Source organism: Lactuca virosa, chromosome 5, assembly GCF_052849685.1.
Source record: "Lactuca virosa cultivar CGN04683 chromosome 5, Lactuca_virosa_CGN04683_v6, whole genome shotgun sequence".
NCBI classification, from domain to species: Eukaryota; Viridiplantae; Streptophyta; class Magnoliopsida; order Asterales; family Asteraceae; genus Lactuca; species Lactuca virosa.
Genome location: NC_136430.1, coordinates 174479527 through 174500865, shown reverse-complemented (window position 1 = coordinate 174500865; position 21339 = coordinate 174479527). Strand labels below are relative to the sequence as shown.

At 36.0% G+C, this 21339-nt stretch overlaps 1 protein-coding gene across 1 annotated transcript; it reads right to left on the bottom strand.

Annotated features, from left to right (window-relative positions):
- Nucleotides 1–17239: 17239 nt before the first annotated feature.
- On the bottom strand, nt 17240–17746 carry LOC145112050 (uncharacterized). The gene has a single exon (XM_079048262.1). The coding sequence runs from the start codon at nt 17744–17746 to the stop codon at nt 17240–17242; it is 507 nt and encodes a 168-aa protein (XP_078904388.1).
- Nucleotides 17747–21339: the final 3593 nt, after the last annotated feature.

Here is a 21339-nt window from a genome sequence, read left to right as displayed (position 1 = left end):
ATATGAAATCGGCCACTAGTGGTCTTTGGAAGAGCATAGTCGATTTTTTGTGCAAGTAATCTTCTCTCAAGTCCTCCATTGTTGGTGGTGTTTTGTGAAGCATTTGAGGCATCACATTTGGGTGCTAGGCTCTTAAAGGTCCAAGTTAACAAGTTACAAGAAAAGTTATGTCATCTAACTAGTTTTTTGTTATACAATTACTCATGCTTTGTATGCTAGTTAGGATAATGCTTTGGAAAATCAAATTGCATGTATAATTAGAGAAAACATAAATCCAAAGCATTTAGGGTTGTATGTGCACCTTAAGGTTGTTAAAGTGCTCCAAACCCATCAATTCCCTCTAACACCCTCTATCTAGCTCACGAATACAATTACATACTACTAAACCATATAATTCTTCGAATGAAAGGTCTCACACTACAACGGTTGGACTCAAACAAGAGTTGCTCAATACAGTTAAAACCTAACCTTCTAAAATTATTTAGTTCCCATAGTATGTAACTTAGCATATTCGCTTCCTAGTTAGCTGAAGTTAGTAAGAACTCCTAAAAGCACAAACCAAGCAGCATTCGAGCGTCAAGTAACAAAAATCAAGCATCACCTAATCAGGACACCCTATCACTGACTAATCAGTACAAGCATGCAAGTCTACAAGCTCATACAACATGCATACAAAGGCATCTCTCCTAGCATTCTATCATGCAAAACTGAACACAATGATATTGGTTATGAGTGCAGTTTTAATGCTGAGGGGGCACATGATCGTTTACACTTCGAGGCAACTGAAGCCTCATGAGGCAATTTATCCTACTGATGATCTTGAGTTGGGGGCTTTAGTTTTCGCCCTTAAGATTTGGCGCCATTACATGTATGGAGTCCGGTGTACCATTTACACAGACCAAAAGAGTCTGAGGTATCTAATTGTAACACCCCAAAATAAGACCCAAAAATTTCATTTTTAATTTCAAAAAATCAGTATTCCAAAAAGAACATCAATACAATCCCAATAAAATAAGTGTATCAAACATCATCTCGAATCAGACTAAAACACAAAAAGCGAACTAGGCGTTGTGTGCTCTGCAATCATTTCGAGCCCTTCCACTTGGAAGTGGAAGTACCTGAAACATAAACTGAAAATCGTAAGCACAAAGCTTAGTGAGTTCCCTAAACTACCCCATACTATACATAATCAATCACATATTAGGCCCCCGCCCGGTATCGATACCCACTCGGCTTTGGGCCCCGCTCGGTATACAATCTGTTATTATTAGGCCCCGCCTGACATTGGGCCCCGCCCGCTATACATATAAACATATGTCACATAATCATACTAACACATACAATGACCCTAAAACAATAGCATACGATACAGTCATCGGGCCTCGCCTGACATTGATCCCCGTTTGGTATACATAGCAGCGTATATCTCATGCAATAGTTATGCAGACTCCTCGCATCCTAACATAAATAACAAGGGTCGGCATTGGTGCCTTAGACCCACTAAACCCAGTGGGGAAACTCACCTCGACTGCTGAATCACACGACTAAATCTCTGGCTGTTGTCCGCAGAATCCCCGAGCTATCAAAACAATTAACATCCAATTAATAATTGGATTCGAATCCATAACTATCAGTCCATAATTAGGGTAAAAGGGCCATTTTACCCCTTACCTAGTTTGGCCCAAGACTTAGGCGCAAACCTATAATCCAAAAGGCCGAAAAACCAAGTAATCATTTAAGGCCCATACTTGGCCTAATTTTCCAAATTGGGCCCAAACCCTTACATGGGTCTTACCCCAAGGCCCACCAATTTTCCTAGTCCAAAAACCTACATTTAGATGGCCAAGCAAGACCCCAATAATCTATGCCCAAAAGAATGGCCCAAACTAGAAGCCCAAGATGCAAAGCCCATCAAACTGAGTACGTAGGGCGTACTCATTTGTACGTTATGCGTACATGCTTTGGGGCTTGTATGCTGCACGTACTAGCTTGTACGCCCAGCGTACTCCTCCTATTTAACCCTCCTTCACATTTAGCCCTTAATCCCTTAAGACATTGCTCCAAAACGTAGATCTGACATCTTTGAGCTGGATTATCATGTAAAGTTGCTAACTTTACGTTCATGCATGGCTCAATGAAGCTCTTAAGCTTAAAAACGACTTAATGGGTGACTTAATGCATGCATGTGACCAAAAATCCCATAAAGCTTGCACCTTTATGCCTAAGGAGTCCATAATATGCTCAGATCTAAAAGAATAAGTCCTTAAAAGGTCCCAACTCCTCAAACCAACCTAGAAAGGGACCAAAAGCATAAAAACTAAGACTACAAGCGCTTTTGCTAGGGAAGGGCGCTATGGAACATATTTTCGTTGTTAATCTGCAATGGATCGTGCTATGGAATGTAGTTCCATAGAAAGGTTGCTACCACATTGTCTACGGAATTAAGTTCCGGTAGCGAGCATGGGTCTTGCTACGGAAACTGTTACCGACTCCAAATCCGTTGGTATTATGCTACCGATATTTCTATAGAAAAAACATTCATAGGAATTTTGCAACAACATCTTTTACGAAAACACTTTCCGTTGCTGCTGCTATGTAATTAATTATCGTGGTTAATATGCAACATAAGTTTTCAACGGAATAAAATTTCATAGTTGCTTTGCTATAGAAGTAGCATTCGTAGCTATTTGTTTGGGAATTCTACTATGGAGTTTGATTTGTGTTGCTTGTTTTGCTATGGAAAAAAAAATTCTAGCTAAGTTGTTAGGCACTAATTTTTGTTAGTTATTTTACATTATAATGTATTATTATGGAATTTATTTTCATAAAGCAGGCCTTCCAACACTCATTCGCAAACCAACAAGCAAAAGAAGAGAAATCAAGGCAAATTGATGTCGTCGTCTTTAAGCAGTAATGTGACACTGTGCGGATGTGCAGATCCTGTTGGTATGTGGACGACATGGACACGAAAAAAATGCTAGTCGGAGGTTCATTGGTTGCACAAACGACAATAATGAAGACATAAATTTTTTAGTTTTTTCATTGGATTAACCCACAACTCCCAAACAAGTGGTATAAATAGAAGATGTATGAATTGAGAGCTCAAGTCAATGATGAACATGTCTTTAATTTAAGTAATTCATGCTTCAAAAATGAAAAACACGACAAAAATAATATTAAAATTCATTTTGTTTACTTAATTCATGCTAAAAAAACGACTAACACGATAACATAAAACGGTACTAAATATCTTCATTAATGTGACAATAACATAAAATGGAACTGAATGACTTCAAATATGTGACAATAAAAGTGCATTCTACTATTCGTATGTATTCTTGTTATCCAATTCCCATTATATCATCAATAAGCTCCAGTAAACATAGCTCTTCAATCATGTGGTGCTTCAAAGAACTTCAATATTGTTTAAAAACACATCATTGTCATCAAGTTCTTCTTCAAGATCAACATCCTGAAACAAAATATTTAAATATGCAAACATTTAGGTATATAATGGAATAAAAAAAACTAATGAAATTGCTAAAATGTAATGAATTAAAAAGGTAATAAAAGGTTGAATTACCTGTAGAGACACAACTACACCATGTGGGTTTGTGATATCAAGTTTTTCCTTATTCATAACTGAAATTCTATAACACAAAGTCAGAAATAAGAAAAGGAATCCAAAATGGGACATAAATTCAGAAATTAGAACATGTAACAAAAATCATTACAACAAATCATTTATGTAATTAAGAGCATAACAGAGGCGGAAATCACTAAATCATAACAACAAATCAAAGTACTTATACAACATCAGATTTATAGCAAAATAAAATCAAAGAAAATAGAAAACTTCGAAAAATGTCAATTCAAGAAATCATGATAACAAAGCTCAAAATATAGATTTATAAAAAAAACACAAAGGCATATTTCAAATCAAAAAAGTCAAATTATATGATGGAATAGATTGAATAGGGAGCACAAAAAGCATCAAAAGTTCAAAAACCAGAAACCACATATAGTGAAAATCAAGATAATCATAACTGCAAAGAACTTAAGTAGATTAAATACCACAATCCAAAAGAAATACAGTATTGTATGATTGTGGGATAACTACAACAAAACTCGAACCACAATAACTTATGTGTCTGCAATAGCAGACGAACAAGCAGCAAAAATTTCAAAAAATAATAATAACTTATCCTAATCGTGATAACTGATGATGAATTTCCAATAAGTCATGATGAAGAAAGCGTCAATTAGTGGATACTCGATTTTTAAAGGAATAGCTGATTAGGGAGTAAGCAATCTGGCCAAGAAGTCGTTAACTAAAGATTAAAGAGAGCGACACATGTATGGAAATACTCAAACTTATAAAGCAAACCATCGATCAATTACTCAAACTTTGAAGTTTTTTCTTATTATGCATTACTCTTTGAAGGAAATTTATAAACAAAATAAATTGGCATTATAAGGAAACAGATGGTCGAAATTACCACTTCCGTCCATGGTACTTTGACAGTTTTAGGATTAATAACTTTTTTTCAATGTTCTAAACACGAACAAATACATCTAGCTTCACAAAGTAAGAATAGAGCAAAGCAATGGCGCCTATCAATGTCAAAAAAGAAACGGAGAGTCGGGTCGCTACGACCCTAGATCTTTCAATAATGTTCCCTAAATAGTGAAAATAGTCAACATATTGCCTATTGTTTTCCTTAATCACTTGAACCTTTTTCGTAATTTGGCGAGGATCTGTGTTTCTAATAGAGATGTGAGAATTTAATGAGGACATGGTTCATCATGCTGGAGTTGTTGATTTGCCTCTTCATCTTCTCTTCTAAGCGCCCAATATCCCTCTTATGTTTTTGTTTACCGCTTCAATTCTACATATAGATCGACCATTTGAGAAAATTTGGCTGAATTTATGTAGATATCAACTATACCTATGCTTAAACGTATGCCCCCAAAATATGTTGCTTAGGTTGGCTCTACTAATGATGAAGGATACAATAAAGGCGTTGTGAGTCACTAACTTACAGCAGAAGCTAGGGCATAGATGGTGAGGAAGACGCTATAAGAAAAATGTAGTTGTTGTGGTGCTCATGGTGGTAAGCATGATAGGCGATGACGATTAGGGCTTTTTTCAATTAGTCCTTTTGGTGTGAAAATTGAAATGACATTTGTTGGAAAAAAGGCTCTATTTTTCAATTCATTTGCCGTATCAGATGGCGAGTTGTGGAGGAGGGAATAAAATTTGATGAAACGGTTAAAACTTATGGGTAAGAAGTTGGAATGAAAATTGATCTAAAATAGTGGAATTGGTTGAAAATAAGAATGAAAAACATATATTAAATTTTATGTTTGCCATTTCTAATTATTATGCCACTAGGAAATATGGATCTTTAACTACATAAATTGTTAAGTATTATTAAATTTATTATTATTTTTAGTGCTTAAGGCTTAGGTTTATGGTTTATTAAGCCATAACCATATGATTATTTCTTAGGTAGGGGTGAGGTATTGGGTGGCAGGTTGTGGTGGTAGGGATGGGGGTGGGGTGTGTTGGGTAGGGGTGACACTTCATATTAGACAACAGAGATTGATTGATGTGGTGAAAGATACATGTACTTAACCCCTAAACGATAATCCTTAAGCCATAAGACTTAATCTATAAACCAAAATCCATAAGCACTTAACCTATAACCCCTAAGCCTAAGCCTTAAGCCTTAAACCATAAGCCTTAAAGGCCTATAACTTAGCTCATGGATTAAGGCTTATGGTTCACGATTGAATGCTTAAGGCTTATGGCTTACGACTTTAATCTTTAAAGCTTAAGCTTATGGCTTATAGCTTATAGTCATGGCTTAAGGTTTTACCCTACCATTGCCTACCCCCACCCTTAACTTATACCTACCCCATACTTACACATATACATACATATATGTGTGTGTATGTGTGTGTGTGTATATATATATATATATATATATATATATATATATATATATACATGTATGGGTTATAACTTAGAGCTTAAAGCTTATGGCTTAAACCTTATGGTTTATTGTTTATAACTTATAGCTTGGGGCTTATGTTGTATAGTTTAGAGATTATGAATTACGGTTTATGGATTAGTTTTTAAGGTTTATGGCTTAGGGCATGTAGCTATATGGCTTATGGCTTGTGGGTTATAGCTTTAAGTTTATGGCTGAGGGCTTAAAGCTTGTTGCTTGTGCTTTATAGGTTATGGTTTATAGCTTGTAACTTATGCTTATCACTTAACGCTTAAAGCTTATAAATTATTATTTGATCTTATGGTTTATGAGTTAGGACTTATGGGTTAAAGCTTATGACATAGGACTTATGGCATAGTGTTTGTGACGTATGGCTTAGGGGTTATGGATTATGTATTATGGTTTATATAGCCTAAGGTTTATAGATTAGGGCTCAAGACTTATGGCTTAAGGCTTCAGGCTCGGGGCTTGTGGCTTATGGATTGTGACTTAGGGCATAAGTCGTATGGCTTAAATCTTTTTGCTTATTATTTATGGTTTATGCTTATGGCTTAAGGCTTGTAGCTTGTGGACTATATGACATATTGAGTTACATTAACTCTACGTTGAAAAGGGGGGGGGGGGGGGGGAGGGTCGTAGAGTGGAAATTATGGATCATGACTTAGGGCTTAAAGCTTAGTGTTTGGGGATCATGAATTATGGCTTATGGCTTATGACATATGGTTCACGGCTAAAGGTGTAGGACTTAAGGCTTACGATATGACTTATGACTCATGGTTTAAATCTTAGGGTTTATGGCTTAACGTTTAGGGCTTATCGTTGATGGATTAAGGTTTAATCCTCAATTGAAGCCTAACACATTAAGGCTTAAGGCTTATGGATTCTGGCTTTTGGCTTAATGCTTAAGGCTTATGAGTTAGAATTATAACTAAGGGATTAAGGCATATGGCTTGTAAGGCTTATGACTTAGGGCTTAGAGTTTAAAAACGGTTCTGACAAGCCCACGCCTACCCTAAGCCACTTCCACCACACGCCTACTCACACATCTACCCATTCCTAGAAGCATACACCCACGCCCATGCCGATGCCTACTCCACCTCACCCTTACACCACTATTCTACCAATTTGCTCCGCGCCCATACACATATGCCTACTACACCTCACCCTTACACTACCCCACCCTAACATCCTTACTCCCATACGCCCATTCCACACCCACCTTATACGATATGACTTATTTAATAACACAAAATATGAAAATTTCATTTTGAATATTATTAAAAAACAAATATTGTGTTTTAAAAAAAATCATAACTTTTACAAGAAGTATCATATATATTTTTGTGACAATGATATTATTTTTTTATATAAGTTTAAAACGTTGACTTTTATAAGTTGTTGCATAAAAATTATTAATATATAAAAAATAATTTTTTTCTTTATATATTACCTTTAATACAATTATAATTTAAAAAATAAATTATTTTAAAAGTCCCGCCTCTCAATCCCTCCAAAATATTTCATCATTTGCACGATATCACGATATCAGTTCCTAATTCACGCCTCAATTATAGGAATCAGGTTTTTTTTTGGTAATCGGTATCATAGGTGTAATCGTGTAGATTGGAATTGAGAAGTCCGGTGAGTTGCTTCTATAGGATCAATCGACCACCACCACTCAACCAGTCAACTTGCAAACTGCGATTAATTAAGCATTAGCGATTCTCCTTTCCCACCCTTCTTCTTCTCTTCTCGCCATTATCGATTAGTTCCACCAAATCCGCAACTCCTCAAATCAATATTGGCAAAGCATTCGCCACCCTATTTTTCATACTATCTTCACGAGTTTTACCCGCAATTAGCATCACGAACCATACCCACCTGATTGTGCAATCCAAATCGATTGAGAAGTGGTCGGAGTTCACCTTCTTCTGGATTTCTAGATCTGCTAGCACATGTTCGTATCAAATTTCTTGCAAGTATTCCTTTTACTTTGTGTTTGTTGCTACTCTATTGATTTATTTTCTCTATTGAGATTCTTTTTCATATGTTTTGCTTGCTGTTGTATAGGTTGTATTTTTTTTGCTGCCCCTATTTTGTGTTTTTCACGTGCTTCTTGTTTCTATTGTTTGATTGGAATAAATCTAATTACACGCGTTCATTGAAGGTACTAATTTCATATGTACATTGTGGAACATTGGTATGCATACATCCTATTTGTTTAAATGCCTAAGTGAGGGTACAGTGGCCACAGAAAGAAAATTTTTAATGGATTAAGAAAGGTGTCATAGTGTATGAGTATCCAAGACACGCATTTTTATCATCTTGTTGTTGACCTATGTTATAGCTTAGGGGTGCGTCAGTTTATATTTTTGTTTGATTTTGTGCTTTTTATACCATCTTTATTAGTATTGTTATTATTTATATGTATTTAATGTATTACATCTTTCATCTCATGTTTGTGTTAGTGTGTGTAGAGAAAGGAAGAGATGGAATGAGTCAATTATTTAACATTCTTTAGACAGGATTGTTAATGAGCTAATTATGGAGTTCATATATTTATTTTTCTTAATGCAGGTGCTTGCTACTTTTTCTCAGTTTGAAATGTTGGTGGAGTCAACAATTTACAATACAATTGAAAGGGTCAATGGTATTGTAAATTAGCATGTAGGGGTATCATTCTTAATCGGTTTCATCTGAGATGTTTGGATATGTTTTTGCTCTGGTGGTGTCATCAAAATTTGTGGGTTTTGATTGGATCGTATATTAAATTCGTTTGTTGTTCTATGCAGATCATTGCTTTATTGGTTTGATGCTTTTTTGGTGAAGCCCCAAAAGTTAATGCCTTTTTGCTATATGTCCCCACAATGGAGTAGTTTTGGTTGCTGTTAAATTTAGAAGTGTCAATTGATTTTTAGTTGGTTACTATTAGTTTGATTCCGTTTACATTCCTGCTACATGCTAATTTTATTTTATTTGTATTTGGCTCATTTGAAAAGGTGATTCCGATGATTAATGGTACAATGGAACTATGCTATATTCCGGAAAAAAATGATGAATTAGAAGAATTGAGGGAGTTTCAGAGTAAACAAAAAGGGAAAAACGAAGAACTTATGGAAATAATGAAAGCCAAAGATCAACAACACAACACAAAACACGATCAAATTGAATGGCAACTACAATCGGCAAAGACGGTTATTAATGCTTTTAAAGAACTGCAAAAATAGTAGATAATGGAGTGTTGAAACCATGGAATCTACTATGGAATATAAACCATGGATTTTGTTAGGGATTCATTACAATGGATTTAGCTAGAGATTTATCACTACGGATTTTGCTAGGGATTCATCACAACAGATTTAGCTAGGGATGATCCAAAAGAATTGGTTTTGCCATCCAGAAAGGGCTAGCGGCGCAGCTTGTTGCCCATTTTCCTTCAATCGATATGTATTGAACAATTATAATTAAGGGAAACAATGATCCAAGCTAGGGATTCATCATCATGGATTTAGTTAGGGATTCATCACCACAGACTTAGCTAGGGATTCATCACCACAGATTTTGCTAGAGATTCCTCACAACAGATTTTGATAGGGATTCATCACAACAAATTTTGCTAGGGATTAACTACAACATACTTTGTGATGGAAGAAGTACATAAAATTTGTGATGGAATCCTACTACGTAATACACGACGAAATATCATCTACAGCGGATTTCATTCCGTTGTTACATTTGCAACGAAATGATTGTTTCCCTAGCAAAACCTCGCTACGGGGTTTTTTGGGACAGAAATCGGTCGTCGCAAATTTCGTCTCTATTTGTCTTTTGCAACAGAATTTCAGCTTTTTGCAACGGATTCCTTCCCTATAAAAATCGAGTTTTTCTTGTAGTGTAAGATATGAAGAGATCTAAGCATGGAGAAGACAAGGTTTGAACTTGATACCTCAATAATCTTGCAAAAAGGGTGATGATTCTGGATCTATAACCTTCTCACCAAGCAAAGCACCTTCAATCTTCTATACTTCCTTCACAAGGAGCAAAACAACCACCAAATTCTTCTTAAGGACTCAAATGCACAATAATGGAGACTAAGGGATGATTTCTAGGGTTCTGGAGGCTGAGAGACTGGTAAAGAAGCCAAACCAAATGAATTAAGGTGCTTATATAGGGTGCATCACCCTAAATTAGGGTTTCATTAAGTCGCACGTACGCCTCACGTACGTACCTGGAGTCCCGATCAAGCCTCGCATCAGTACGCTAAGCGTACCATGTGGTATGCCTCGTGTACTGGCTTCTCGTCTAGTACGCTAAGCATACCATGTGCTACGCCCTACGTACTACCCAAGGACTAAAAGTGAAACTTTTAAATAATAAAGGGCAATAATGAAACATACCACGATCCAAGTGTTACACTGATGGACCAGCCCAACTTGAATATGAGACAATGGAGATGGCTTGACATGGTGAAAGATTATATTAGACAACAGAGATTGATTGATGTGGTGAAAGATATGATTGAGAAATTTTGTACCACCCCAATAAGGCCAACGAGGTGGCCGATGCTCTGAGCCGCATGGCAGTTAGTGCCCCAATTCGGGATCTATGTTTGCAGATGACAGTTGTGACTCTGGTATTGGAGAATATTAGGGATGCGTAGTTGGAGGCTATCAAGGGGGAGACTCAGAAGAGTGAGTGAGTGGTTGGTCAGGTGTCAACTTTTGATATTGATAGCAAGGGTTATTGACGTTACATGGCATGATTTTGGTACCTTATTTTGATGGGACCCGGCAGATTTTAATGGATGAGGCACACAAATTGAAATTTTCTATTCACCCAAGCATAACGAAGATGTATCATGATATGATACACGGCTACTAGTGGCCATGTGTAAAGAGAGATATATCCTGGTTTGTGGAGGGGTGCAGATTTTAATGGATGAGGCACACAAATCACCATGGATTTCATCACGAAATTACTAAAGACTACAAAGGGATTTGATTCTATCTGGCTGATTGTCGATCTTTTGGCCAAGAATGCTCACTTTCAGGCTATTCGGGAGAGTTCTTCGGCCGAGAAATTGGTCAACATCTATGTTTGAGAGGTGGCTTCTCGTCATGGTTTACCTACTTTTATTATGTCAGACCAGGATGTTCATTTCACTTCCATATTTTTGAAGAGGTTCCATGAGGAGTTGGGTACCCAGTTGCATTTCAGCACTGCCTATCATCCACAAACGGACAGGTAGAGTGAGCGAACCGTTTAAACGCTCGAGGATATGTTGATATTTTGCATCATTGACTTTGGTAGGAGTTTTGACTCCTACGTTCCCTTGGTTGAGTTTTCATACAACAACAACCATCATGCCAGCATCGGTATGCCTCCCTTCGAGCTTTTCTATGGGAGGAAATGTCAAACCCAGATTTGTTGGGAAGAGGTTAGACAGAGGGTCATGGAGAACACAAAGATAGTGCTCAATATGATGGAGCTCATACAACGATTCGGACAGAGATTGCAGACAACCCAAAGCCGATAGAACAGTTACACTCACCAATGACTATCGGAGTTGGAGTTCCAAGTCGGGGATATAGTACTCCTGAAGGTGTCGCCTTGGAAGCACGTTATGAGATTTAGGAAATGGGGCAAGATGGGCCCCAATTATATCAGTCTTTTATGGGTTATAGCTAGGGTAGGGAAAGTAGCCTACCGATTAGATTTACCGGATGAGCTCAATCAGATTCATAGCACCTTCCATGCTTCTTAACTTTGGAAGTGTCTCACCAACGAGATAGCTATAGTTCCACTGGATGATATTCAGGTTGATGATCACTTGAATTATGTTGAGCGCCTGGTGGTGATTCTTGACAGGAAGATGAAGGCCTTGCGTAACAAAGAGGTGGTTTTGGTAAATGTGTAGTAGTAGCACCAAAATGGTTCTGAATAGACGTGGGAACCCAAGGAGGAGATGTGTACCCATTACCCTGATTTGTTTACTATAGAGGATTTCGAGGACAAAATCTTATTCAAGTGGAGGAGAACTGTAACATCCATTTTGTGGGTATTCTTTTTGATTAGTTAATCATTTAAAATTTTGGAAATTTTGTATTGCCACGACATGACGTTGGGTGAGCCACGAGGTGGCATTAGTTCAGAAGAAATGCACTTTTTGTGTGATGCCACGATGTGGCAGTATGTTGTCACGACGTGACAGCCAATTTGGGCCAAAACCCTAATTTCAGGATTTGTGCCCTATTTAAGGGAAGTAACTCCTAGCCTCCATATGTGTGTTTCGAGAGTGTGAAGCTATCTTTGTGAAGGTTGAATAAAGAAAGAGATCATCTTGATGTTTGAGTGGTTGGTTCCAGCATAGATGTTTCATCTTCACTTCATTTATGACCTTTTTGGAGGTATAAAGTCTCTCCCTATCTCATTAAATCATGTTAGATTTAGGTTTCTACCCACTTGTCTCCATGTTTGGGTTAAGAGGAATGAATAGATCCTATAAAGTTAGCAACTTTATGGGTTATTGAGGTCCCTTAGTATACATATGCCTCAGATCTAGAGTTTGTTGGCATATTAAGGTTCATGCATGAGATTGTGGTGATATTTCCACATTTTGAAATAAGTTGGAGCTGGACTTGCGTTGGACATGCATGGATGAAAAGCATCAATCTGTGTGATGTATTAAACCTTAAGAAGCCTTCTAGAAAGTTGGAAGGAATGGCTTAACGGATTAAGAGTTGAATATATTAAGTTGTGGAAGCCTAGTTCCCATGACGTGGCATTCTGGCCGGCATAACCTGGCGGCTGGGAGGTTGCCGACTCTTTTGTCGTGTAGCACCCACGACTTGGCATATGAGTGGCCACGGCATGGAGATCTGCTAAGGTTGACTTTGACCGTTGACTTTGACCATGGTTAACTTTTAGTCAACTTATGGGTTTTAGGGTGTAGATTGAGATGGTAATAATTATTGATGTTAGGTGCCTTGTAGGATCCGTCTTGGTTGTGTGAGAGCTGTCGTTTTAGCTGATATCTGCTAGGTGAGGCTTCTCACTATATTTACATGTATGGTAGTGTATACATGCAGACCAGTTGGGTCTTATTTGTTAATTGCTGTTATATGTGAAACCGAGTTGCTAATAATTCTTAGATTGTTGTGAGTCCATGTAACTGCTGACAGTCCCAGGGTTGCTAATAACCCGTGAGGTGTGTTGTTAATCCATAGGGCATGATGTTAGCCCATTGGGATTCCTGATAATCCCCAGGGTTGCTGAGAACCCATAGTTATTTATTATGTTGTGTTGTATGTGATATTTTGGGAAACTCACTAATCTTTGTGCTTAAGTTATGGATTAAATGTGTTTCAAGTACTTCAGACGATCGTGGGAATGCTAAGGCTTGACTGTACACTCTAACTTACAGATTTATGATTATGCATCTTTGATACATGATATGCACAAAAGTACCTACTAGTTTTAAATTTATAACCTAACTAACTTAACTAACTTATGCACCTATAGGCAGTGTACCTAGTCGGATTATAGAATACCTTAGGTAAGTCGGGTGTCGAACACATGGAATGAAATTTAATTTATAAAATATTCAATTTTAATTAGACTAAGAAAACAAACTTAAAGTGGGGGGGGGGGTTACAGAATTTGCAAGCAAGATCATAGGAACTTAATTCAAATTATTACCAAATTAACAAATAAGCAAGCAAATAAAACAAAATTACTTCAAGATAAAAGAGTACTTCTGTTCAGATCCGATTTCCCCTTCTCCTATGTTTGATTTCTAGCGGATGAAATATATTGGTTACCAATTCATTAACTAGTTATTATGATCAAATACCTATATGTATCAATTTATGAATTACCATAAAATGGCCAAGCACGGGTTAAACACAAAATCGATATAACAACAAATTGGACTATGAATGATAAATATAATAGCTACTTTCCTATGATCAAGTTAAACAACCAAGCATAAATTACCATTAATTATGTTCTCTACACTATTACATTTACTATATTTTTTTACTTGATGTAAGATGTGATTAACCCTAGCTCTGATTATTTAATGATCATAAACAATTAGGTAACAAATTCATGCAACTAGATTGATCATCTATCACACAGAACTTGATTAATAAGGAATATAAACAACAACTTCAACATGCTAGGATTTTAATTATCAAACACAAGTAAAAATCAACATATATCATCCATGAATCGAAATCAATGCATAAGGATCCGATTCATCGACACGAAACAGAAGTATAAGGTTTTTAGTCTCTCATAATATCAGAAAAACACACTTAATCAATGCAATTTAAACAAGTAATGAGTAATGCTTAGCAAACTGAATAGATCTATGTAGAATTCTTCTATATCTCTTCAACTCTTTAGCTCCAATCGATTCCTGATCTTCTCCAAGGTTTCCAGAGGGTTGTAGTCGCAATCCCTCTCAGAAAATCCCCCAGAAATCTCTCCATTCAACCTAATGTTCGGATATATATATATATATATATATATATATATATATATATATATATATATATATATATATATATATATATATATATATATATGTTCCATAAACCTGATCACCATGACGTGGTAAGTAGGCACCATGTCGTGGTCTTCCACTAAATCCTGTATTATCCGAGTCAACTCATTGGTTGAGAATCTTCCATTTACCACGTCGTGGTGGATGATCGCCATGTTGTGGTCTTCTGTCTTCAAGCCTTCTATGTATTCGTTTTTTCTTAGCCCACATTTTCCTGTTTCTAGCTCCTCGTTTGCTTCCTTTTCATCCTGAGCATGTCTTTGCTACTACAAAACATATTTCAAATATAATAAGTACCTTATATCCCAAAATAAGCAAAATGGTAGCTAAAAGTATTAAAATATGCACAAAATACATGGTAAAATATGCACATATCAAAATAGCCCACACATGGCTTTTGCTTGCCCTCAAGCAAAACTGATTTTATTATCCTATCATCACATTAAAACCCTAGCTACCAAAATTGCACAAGAGAATCCATTTTGAGCTTCTTCATTACATCAAGACCGCAACGATTTGTGTCTAATTTCCTAAAAACCTCTCCAATCCTAAATACTCACAATCTTCATAAACACTTCCTCACTTCTTTCGAACAACATTCATTTTATGCATCCCTCCTAATATATCCTCATAAATCTTTCTTAACTTCAAGGTAATTTTTGGTTAAGCCCCTAGGCATACATATGGAAAATAACCTAGAAATAAAAAATTACAATAAATAATTACTTGGACAATTGCCTTATTCTTGAGTCTTTGATTTTTGAACTTTTCATCATGATATTTCTTGATCTTCATAGCTTTGTAGACTTTTATTCTCTCAAACTTTTGCAACTATTTTTTTCATTTTTTTTTCACTCAAAACTAAAAATCCTATAAAAACATATGCTTAAGAAAGGGAGCTTAACTTTAACCCTTATTGGTTATAGTTATTAGTATAAAGTGAAATGACTACATAAGCTCTCCTACATACATTTTTGGTACACGAAGCTAAACATATTATGTCCCTCAAACTAAGCAAGGTCGTGTTTTTGTTCCATGATTTCACTAGGATAGGGAAGCCACAAATACACTAGAACATATGTAAACATCGAAACTCGTATTGGATTGTCGCATATAACACTAGCAACCTAGGTCTCAACACAACAATATAGCAAATTGTTTTAAAAAGATTCAGTTTTTTATTACTATTTCAAATCTTTCTATAAATTTTTTCGTAGTCATTTTTAATATTTTTTATTGGTATGCTTGCATTCCTATATTCAACCGCCTACACCACACTTAATTGATGCAATGTCCCCATTGCACACTTAAACAATCAAAGAACATAAAAATAAAGAGGAGGAATTGGAACAAACTCCCCTGAGATAGTAGTAGCGAGATCGAATTCTAAAACTTGTGTGGTTGACATCTCGTATAATGGCTGGAAACAGTACTTCTGAGCCTTCGTCCCGTGAATAAAAATGTACCGGATATAAGTAAACCAAAGAACCATCTTCTAGTAGTGTGCTGAATGTGGGCCGCGACGTGCGAAAGCAACACCACATCATCTTTTCGAGTAAGAAGTCGTTGTGATCGTGAAAAATAAGACGCCACGACGTGGTCTAGTGATGCCATGTCGTGGTGACCGGTCTGCAAGAATTTTCGATTGGGATAGAATCAAATACCACGGCTTGGTCTAGTGATGCCACGGCTTGTTGACTTCTCAGAAGGTCTTCTAGATCCAAAATTTTATGCATCTTTACTTCTTAATGACTTAAGACCATTTACTACCTTTCTTGTTGTAGAATTCTTCAAACTATTCTCTTCATCTTATAGGAACCCCACACATATTCCAAAAATATGGTCTTCAGTTATAATCTTCAAAAATATCTCGCCTTTTATTTTCTTCGATTAAGCTCCTTCATTCTTCACTTTCTTTCAATACTACAAAATAAAATCAAAAGACTAGAGAAACACATCATCATTCGGTTAAACTAAACTAAAGATAAAAATGAAAACAAAAACTAAAAAGAAATCAATTAGAAACAAAAATGCAGACTCTTAAAACTTTGGGTTGCCTCCCGAGAAGCGCTTCTTTTTGAGGAGTCGTAAGTCGGACTCCTTCCCACTCTACGTTGTTGATGCGGTCGGGAGTGAGATCTCCCTTTGCTCCTTTTTATATTTTTATCTTCTCTTGTAAGCTTGTACCCTTCATATGTACGCCTTCTTCGAGTTTTCTTTCTTCTTTTGATCGACGCTTTCTTCATGTTTTCATTTCACCCCTTTGCTTTTTCCTTTCATCTCTGTATACTTCTTTTCATCTTCTTTATGCTCCTCTTTGTCTAACTCCATCTTGGAAATTTGTGGATCTTTTATTTCCTCCTCCCTCTCCTTATCATTTATCTCCCCAATATCACCCGAATCGCTTTCTTCTTTGTTAATTGCTTCCTCTTAAATTGTGGTCGTAGTGAACGCAAACACCTCAAATGTCATAGGAATTGAAGTTCTTGGTTTTGAACATTTTACTTTTTCCACTTTAGGCTTCTACCAAGCTTTCAATTCTTCCTTTATCAATTTCTCTATCCCAACTAGCTCGTTAAGATTTTCTTCTTCCAAAGCATTCACCCCTAACACTTCATCACTAGGCTTGTCATAATTCACTTTTTGATTCATTTCAAAAGTTATTTTTTTCATCTTCTACACGAAGTGTGAGCTTTGAGTCATGGATGTCTATAAGTGCTCTTGCGGTGCTCAAGAATGGTCTTCCTAAGATTATGGGCAGTTCTTCATCTTCTTTCATATCCAATACCACAAAATCAACTAGAAAAATAAATTTTCCAACCTTCACCAATAAATCTTCAATGATCCTGTGTGGATGAATGATTGAGTGATCCGCCATTCGAAGTGTCATCCTTGTGTTTTGTAGTGGTAGTAGATCGAGCTTCTTGTAAAAAGAACAGGGCATAAGATTAATGCCAGCCCCCGAATCGGCTAAAGCATTTATTGAAGTAGAATTGCCAAATTCATAAGGGAAAGTTAATTGGCACGGATCATCCATATTTATTGGCAATCCATCAATTATTGCTGCTGAACATATCTCATTAACCATGATTATGGATGCTTTCTCCAATTCTTTTCGATTATTCATCACATCTTTAGCAAACTTAGGAAGCTTAGCCATGGAATTAAGGAATGGAGCATTAATTGAGATAAATAATATTTGTTACATGAACTTCTTCTGTTCCAGCTCCAGATTATGCTTAAGAGCTCGATATGGGAATGGAAAAGAAGGCTGGTACGAATTTAAAGGAGAAGAATTTTGGTTCTCCAGTAACCACAGCATGGCAGGGTCACCACGACGTGGTGAAGGAACAGAACTCGACTCAGATTTTGCTTTTTGTTCTTCAGGCTTCTCTTCTTCCAAATATGGATCGGGCTGTGTAGTAGCTGCATCATGGATCACTAATGGCTCATAATTAACTTCTTTCTCATTGTAAATCGTCATTACATGAGGTTGTTATTTTTGGTCGGGATTTTTAAGTGGTAACCTCTCATTAACAAGTGTTGTTAATTTCCCAAATTGAGTCTCAATGTTTTTTATGGAAGCTTGATAATTTATCATGGTAGAATCAGTAGCATCATGCCTTTTTTCATAGGCTTCCATAAACCTATTAAGCATTGACTCAAAATCCATCTTCCTCTCACATGGTGGTTTTTCTTTTTGGTAGTTGTTCTATTTGGTAGTAGCCTCGACCGAATTGCCTATACTTCTCGTCCTTTTGCTTCATGTACTCGTTATAAGGCTACCAATCCTTCTTCTTCTTTCTCCAGTCTTCATCATATTTATCACCACTAGAGTAAAACACTTGCGCTTTCTTATTCCCGTGCTTATCCAAATCGCAATCCTTCGTTAAATGCAGTCCATTGCAATTGTCATATCCAACTCTTATGACGTGTATAGATTGATCCAATTTCATCATTTGCCTATCCATATTCTGTAGTTTAGCCATGATTGCAGCTACGTTCTCGTTCCCTCCATCTCCTTTACCTCTTGTAACATCTTTGTGTGGATTATGGTATTCTCGTTAGTGTTTTGAGAATTCTTCAATTAGCTCTTTAATGGTGTCCGGTTCTTTCTTTGTCATTGGTGCTTGAGCATCAAGGAGTTGCCTTGGTGTAACATTCACCCCATCATAGAAAATAGAGAATTCTTGTTTCACTTTCAAGTCATATTGAGGATAATTTCTTAGAAGGAATTTATATCTTTCCCGCGCTTCGTATAATGACTCTTCCATTTCTTGTTGAAAGTTGGCTATCTTCTTCTTGAGTTTAGATAGCTTTGAGGGAGGACTAAATTCCTCGATAAACGCTAAACGAAGGTTGTCCCAAGTCCTTATTGTTCCAGGAGCTAATGACTTCAACCATATCTTTGCATCTCCAGTAAATGTCACGGGAAGCATTCTCAGTAATATTGTATCTCTTGAAACATTTGGGACAGTGAAATAATTAGCAATGTCCAAAACTTCATCGATGTACTTGAAAGCATCTTCATAATCTTTCCTGGAAAAAGGAATGTCCTTGTGCCCCTTGATCTCAAAACCCCTATCAGTTGGAATCTCAGGTGGCACAAGACCTGGACCGTTGTCGTTACGCAACCTTTTCTTGTACTCCCCCATCGTCATGGTCGTGATATCTGACATCTCTTCAACTTCGCTTATTATGTCTTCTTCGGATTTGTCTTCGGTTTCTGGCTCGCATCCTACTTCATTCTTATTTGGAGTTCTTTCGAAGATTTCAAATTTGTCAGATTGGAAAGTGTTGCTAGACTTGCCACCTTTCTTTCGTTTCTTCTTGTGGTAGTTGATTCTGGATCTGGAATTGGAGGAACTATTTGAGTTTTGCATCCTCGGGTCATAAATTACTGAAACGAAAACAAAATAAAAAAACACGTGAAACGAATAACAACAAATAAACTAAAAACTGACTGAAACGTGACGACCACGTGGCAAAGATGACCACGACGTGGTAGCTACTCGGACAGAAAAATTAAAATAAATGCAAAAGTATAACTTTTTGGGGGGTTTTACCCCGCAAAAAGGATCGAATAACTAAAAACAATTAAACTAAAATCAAATAAGCCATTCTCCGGCAACGGCACCAAAAATATGATGTGCACAAAATTACCTACTAGTTTAAAATTTATAACCTAACTAACTTAACTAACTTATGCACCTATAGGCAGTGTACCTAGTCGTATTATAGAATAGCTTAGGTAAGTCAGGTGTCGAACACATGGAACGAAATTTAATTTATAAAATAGTTACTTTTAATTAGACTAAGAAAACAAACTTAAAGTGGGGGTTTTTACTTATTTTCCAAGCAAGATCATAAGAACTTAATTCAAATTATGACCAAACTCACAACTAAGCAAATAAAACGAATTTCTTCAAGATATAAGAGTACGAATGTTCAGATCCGATTTCCCCTTCTCCTATGGTTGATTTCTAATAGATGGAATATATCGATTACCAATTCGATAACTAGTTATTATGATCAAATACCTAGATGTATTAATTTATGAATTACCATGCAATGGTCAAGCAAAGGTTAAACACAACATCGATATAACAACAAATTGGACTATGAATGATAAATATAATAGCTACTTTCCTACGATCAAGTTAAGCAACCAAACACAAATTGCGACTAATTATGCTCTCTACACAGTTAAAGTTACTAGCTTTAATTACCTAATCTAAGATGTGATTAACCTTACCTCTAATTATTTAATAAATATAAACAATTAGGTAACAAATTTATGCAACTAGATTGATCATCTATCACACAAAACTTGATTAATAAGCAATATAAACTAGAACTTCAACATGCTAGGATTTTAATTATCAAACACAAGTAAAATCAACATATATCATCCATAAGTCGAAATCAACACATTAGGATCTGGTTCATCTTCACCAAACACAAGTATAATGTTTTTAGCCTCTCATAGTATAAAAAAACACACTAAATCAATGCAATTTAAACTAGACATGAGTAATGCTTAGCAAACCAAATAGATCTATGTAGAATTCTTCTATATCTCTTCAACCCTTGAGCTCCAATCGATTCTTGATCTTCTCCAAGGTTTCTAGAGGTTTTAGTCGTAATCCCTCTAAAAAAATTGGCCAGAATTAAGTCTCTCCATTCAACCTAATGTTCGGATATATATATATATATATATATATATATATATATATATATATATATATATATATATATATATAGGGCTAGGTTTTAATGTGGATGGACAACTATTGTGTGGACGTGTGGATAATGCTATTTTATGAGAATTACTAAGAGAATATGTTATTTACTAATGTGAATACGTTCAATCTTACAGAACTATTGTTATTTTAATGGATTTTCACTAATTCTAATTTATTTTTGTTCTCATTCATCATTTTTCATTTATTTTTATTCTTACAGAATACGACTCAATAAACATCCTGATTAAATTCTGACAGAATGATAATAATTAAAAATAGTCTATAATAACCTTATAGACGATTTAATTAGTGAAAATGTGTAATAGTTACAATAATTATATAAGATTGAAGGTATTCATATTATCAAACAACAAATTTTCTTTGTCATTTTCACAGAATAGCATTATCCACACGTCCACACAATAGATGTCAATCCACATTTGAACCTAGCTCTCTCTCTCTCTCTCTCTCTCTCTCTATCTATATATATATATATATATATATATAT

Coding starts and splice junctions, on each gene's coding strand:
- LOC145112050 (XM_079048262.1), bottom strand. CDS start 17,746: ATGGCTAAGCTTCCTAAGTTTGCTAAAGATGTGATGAATAATCGAAAA.